Source organism: Desmodus rotundus, chromosome 5 (genome assembly GCF_022682495.2).
Source record: "Desmodus rotundus isolate HL8 chromosome 5, HLdesRot8A.1, whole genome shotgun sequence".
Classification (NCBI taxonomy): domain Eukaryota; kingdom Metazoa; phylum Chordata; class Mammalia; order Chiroptera; family Phyllostomidae; genus Desmodus; species Desmodus rotundus.
Window position 1 is genome coordinate 41,183,404 of NC_071391.1, and position 4,945 is coordinate 41,188,348.

A 4,945-nucleotide genomic window follows, 5' to 3' on the forward strand; every position below is an offset into this window, starting at 1 on the left:
ATACAACACAGCAGTATGATCCAAGCGCTCATGAGGTTTCATGGGGCCTGGATCATGGGCAGCATTTCTCACACCTGGTGCAGGTGACTAGTTCACACATGGGTGTTATCTGACCATGGAGAGTGTTATGGGAAGGGTCATTGGATTAGATCTGTGATTGGAAACCTCCTTTCCTCAGGATAATTGGTATGTTTTCCATTGGACACAGATCACATAGAAAGAAGCCTTATTGCTGCCTGGCAGGGTTCATTTCCTTGGGAACACATCCTACTGCAGGCATGTGGCAATGATAAGTAGACAAAGGTAATCTGGCCACATCACCCAGTTCTGGAGAAAGCCAAGCCTGCAGACTCATTTGTCTCTTCACTCTGCTGGGACTGAGCCAATGGCTTACTGATTGTTCCAGCCAGTTTGGACCAATCCCTGAGTTCTTGGCTCTCACATATAATCCATGACATTAATGACGTTATGTTTATTTACGGACAAAGTAACAGATTCAGAGGAACTAAATGACTTCCTCTAATCACTTGAACTTATCCAGATTGTTTGACTCCACTTTGAAATTGCTATCTATGAAAACAAGTGTAATGACCTCATTTTCCTGAAAAGTTTTCAGTTACTCTATATTTCTACTAGAAATGATGAAAAGTTTTTGCATGGGGGTGGGGTATCCAGGCTTTCTACAAAGCTTCCATAGACTGCCTTCACTTGATTCTGACCACAACCAAACTCTGAACCCACCTAATCAGATGCCCTATCTCTAGCTCCCCTGCCTGTGTCACACCCTCACCCCTCATCCCTCCACTCTCTTCTTTCCCCATTTACAGCCTTTATTCAGCCTTTGCTCTCACCTCTTGTTGAATGATATCAGTGTGAAACCCAGTCTGTTGAGGGAAGAGGCATTGTTCCCTGTAGGGATGTGAGGGAGGGATGGCTCCAGGTTTGTGCTCTTGAGCTTTCTCCTTGGAGGGGCCAAGTTCAAGCCTCTTTAGTTATTATGTGAGAATATGGAAAAGTGTTTTTGATGTGATTTCATGTTCCCCATGGAGGGATTCTCCAGGGCATAGAGCTCAATGTCATATAATCTTCTAGAATCAGTGCACTAAATCACTGAGTTGTATGTACAAGAAGGTGGCTTTGGCTAGAGGAAGAGCTCCTGATACAGTAGTGGGAAACTAAAAGAGATGGAGTCAGTAGGGAAGAAAGTGCAGCTTCTGCTTGTGTTCCTGATGGTGGGTTTTCCATGTATAGTTCTTCTCCCTGATAGTTGGAGAGGCAGTTGAAGGGATTTCTCTATGATCAGGATCACGAGACACAGCTGAACCTTTTGAATCAGTAGACTCTTGGTTTGGATGCCTTTTGTTTTCCTCTTGTTTTTAAACCAGAGTTCAGGCAATAATTAGGGGTAGAAGTATTTTGCATGAACTAATCACTAAATCTTATTGGTTTGCAACTGGATGGGAACTTGGTAAATAAGTCTAACTGTTCTCTTTTTCAGTTGCAAGGATGAAATCTAGAGAAGGGAGTGATCAGATGGCCTGAGGGTCTTGTTCTAACTTACAGAGAACATAGAGCATCTGTGGGCATCTGCTCTTCACCACTCATGAACGTTCTGTTCCATAGCTCGCTCACAGTGAGTCCTAAAAGGTTTCCTTCTGTATTTATATGATACCCCGAATTCTCTGATTTAAAAAAATCTATCCCTTTTTAAATATTAGCCACTGAATATGTGTTATTCTTTTTTTCCCATTAGAAATGGGTTTTAAATGTTTGATCCTGTGACTACATTTTACTAATTTTAGGTGATTTTTTGATATCCAAATGATAAATATTGTGGTTCACACAGCCATCTAATTTTACTGGATGATCGTGGTCAAGCAGAGAAATAAACCAGCCTGCCTTCTTCTGCCTGCTAATGTGGTAATGCTCTGCACTCAGAAAACATTAAATGACTTCAGCTTACTTTGTCCTTACTGTGTTCTGGGTTTCTCACCTCCCAGGGTGTGTTTGCTGGTTTGGAAAACATCACACAAAGGACAGTAGGCCTCTATTGTAAGAGTAATGTGTCATCTGGTACCTCTACCTGTGCAGCTCATCCCTCCTTTTGACTTTCTGCTTCCAGCAAAATGACATCCACTGATGACATCTATGGTTATGGTTATTCACCCCTCCCCACCCCACAACTTATTCAGAATTTATCTCATCCTCTTTGGAATGTCTAACACACTTGTTATTCCTTGTGCTTGTCGAAAGTTCTGAGTGCTGGCTTCACTTTTTTAAAGACACTCTAGTTAAGATTATGGATTTTCCTCATTTTTCCCCTTATTCATCAAATATTGATCTAGCATTTATTATGGGTCAGGGACTGTGTTAGACATTGTAAGTGTAGCAAAGAACAAAAATAATCATTGAGTCCTGGAATTTATGTTTTAATGATATAGTTAGATTTTATATTACTATATATAAAAATACATTTAGTTATATATAAATTATCCTATTTAACCTATAGATGTCAATAAATTTACAGTTATATGTTAACTACATATTTATAGGTATGATGTCATTTGGTGGTACTGGAGAAAATAGAGCAAGGTATCATGTGAGCAGTTAGAGGGTAGTGAGGGAAGGGTGGAATGCCTCACTAGTATATGTTGTACTTTTGGTCTCGATGAGTTGTAAGATCAAATGTGTGCCTGAGATTACTGAGCCTAGAAAACGCTAGTTGCTTAATCAGTGTGTCTTGAATAGTTGATGATGAAGCGAACTTCTTCATGAGAAGGCAAATTGGAGGAGAGAAAGGAGGAAGAGAAGGAGAGAGTGGAAACAATGAAAATGTTTTCAGAATGACCTATATTGGACTTTTCTTAAATCATCATGGTCACATGTATGAGCCAGAGAAAACTGGCTCTTAAAATTCCCATGTAGTCCAATCTTAATGTAATTGGCTATGACCAGTCTATGGATAAACTAATAATCCCAGAGGCAATTCACATTATTTACAGATCACTTAAGATAGGCATATCTGAAGTAGAACCCCCTTTGTGAGTTCCTGTGGCATTTTCATATTCAGCTTTGTCACACACATCTATTTTGAGCATGATAAGTATTTGCAATAAGTATAAAACAACTTTGATGTAACTTTGAACTATTAAGTTGTTATTTTGTGGGTATTTTTTTGCATTTGTCCAATTTTTATATTTATTCTTTTGTAGTCTTACATTTTATATTACTTCAACTTGAGAAAAATGAATGATACTCATAGAAATGGCATGAAGATGGAATGTAAGTTATAAAACACTTATTTTGTTTTAAGGCTATGTGTAATTTCAAACTACATAATGTAAAAGGTGCAAAAGAATTCTGACATATTTGTACTTCACAGACAAGATTTCTGAGGCAGTAATCTTTACTTCCTCCTTTCTATTTGAAAGATTCATTAATCTGAGTAACTGGCCATTCTCCAAGTTGCCACACTGAGTCCCTGTCCAGGAGAGTTCTTTTTTACATCATCTGCCAAATATACCTGGGGTAAGTGTAGACACTGACTCTGGGGTTGGACAATGACTTCGTAACTCGAATAGTATGTCCATAAATGAGAAACGTGCTCTACTACTGAAATGAAACGGCAAAATCAAAGTTCTGTGGTTGAGTTCATCCTCCTGGGCTTTGCAAACTTTCCCGAACTGCAAGAGCAGCTCTTTGGGGTGTTCTTGGTTGTTTACCTGGTGACCCTGATAGGAAATGCCATGATCATAGTCATCATCTCCCTGGAACAGAGCCTCCACGTTCCCATGTACCTATTCCTCCTGAACTTGTCTGTGGTGGAAGTGAGTTTCAGTGCAGTCATTATGCCTGAAATGCTGGTGGTTCTCTCCACTGAGAAATCGTCAATTTCATTTGTGAGTTGTTTTGCACAAATGTATTTCATTCTTCTTTTTGGTGTGACTGAATGCTTTCTCCTGGGGACAATGGCTTATGACAGATTTGCTGCAATCTGTCATCCTCTGAGCTACCCAATGATTATGAACAAAAGTGTTTTCATGAAATTAGTAATGTTCTCATGGGTCTCTGGAATCATGGTGGCTACTGTGCAGACATCCTGGGTGTTTAGCTTTCCATTCTGTGGCCCCAATGAAATTAATCATATCTCTTGTGAAACCCCAGCAGTGCTAGAGCTTGCATGTGAAGACACGTTTTTGTTTGAAATCTATGCAGTCACTGGCACTGTTTTGGCCGTCATGGTTCCTTTCTTTTTGATACTCTTGTCTTACATTCGAATCCTCTCTGCCATCCTGAAGATGCCATCAACCACTGGGAGGCAGAAGGCCTTTTCCACCTGTGCTTCCCATCTCACATCAGTTACCCTCTTCTATGGCACAGCCAGTATGACCTATTTACAACCCAAATCTGGCTACTCCCCAGAAACCAAGAAACTGATGTCCTTGGCTTACTCACTTCTTACACCTCTGCTGAATCCACTGATCTACAGCTTGCGAAACAGTGAGATGAAAAGAGCTTTGATGAAATTATGGCGAAGACAAGTAGACGTACACACTCTCTGACTGTGCTGGGAAGCCATGAAATATTCATTTGGTCATTGTCTGACTGAACTGTTTTAATTTTAATAAATGTTGGGAAAGTTTGCATTTCTTAGCTTGAGTGTGTTTCATTGGTTGAGTTTTTGAAGTCCAATAATCTATCAGGGCTCCCTTTTGATCGTGTACTGTTGTCACTCATTTCACAGGGGTATATAAGTTTCTATAACATATAAAACAATTCTTTATGAATTCCTCTATTATGATCATCCAGGTCATTACTGAATTATTGTCACCAAGATGAAGCTCCAACAAACACATCGTTTCAAATGTCCTGATACTGTTGTTTTATTTCTGTATGACAGGTTCCTCAAAGTTGGCCTAATTGGATGGAGTGCATGCACTTATAC

The 4,945-nt window shown here is 39.7% G+C and overlaps 1 protein-coding gene across 1 annotated transcript; it reads left to right on the plus strand.

Annotated features, from left to right (window-relative positions):
- Nucleotides 1-3,209: 3,209 nt before the first annotated feature.
- LOC128781127 (olfactory receptor 10A3-like) lies at nucleotides 3,210-4,629 on the plus strand. The gene has a single exon (XM_053925785.1). The coding sequence runs from the start codon at nucleotides 3,618-3,620 to the stop codon at nucleotides 4,560-4,562; it is 945 nt and encodes a 314-aa protein (XP_053781760.1). The 5' UTR covers nucleotides 3,210-3,617; the 3' UTR covers nucleotides 4,563-4,629.
- Nucleotides 4,630-4,945: the final 316 nt, after the last annotated feature.

Excerpts from the sequence above, each read along its gene's own strand:
- LOC128781127 (XM_053925785.1), top strand. The coding sequence starts at position 3,618 with ATGAAACGGCAAAATCAAAGTTCTGTGGTTGAGTTCATCCTCCTGGGC.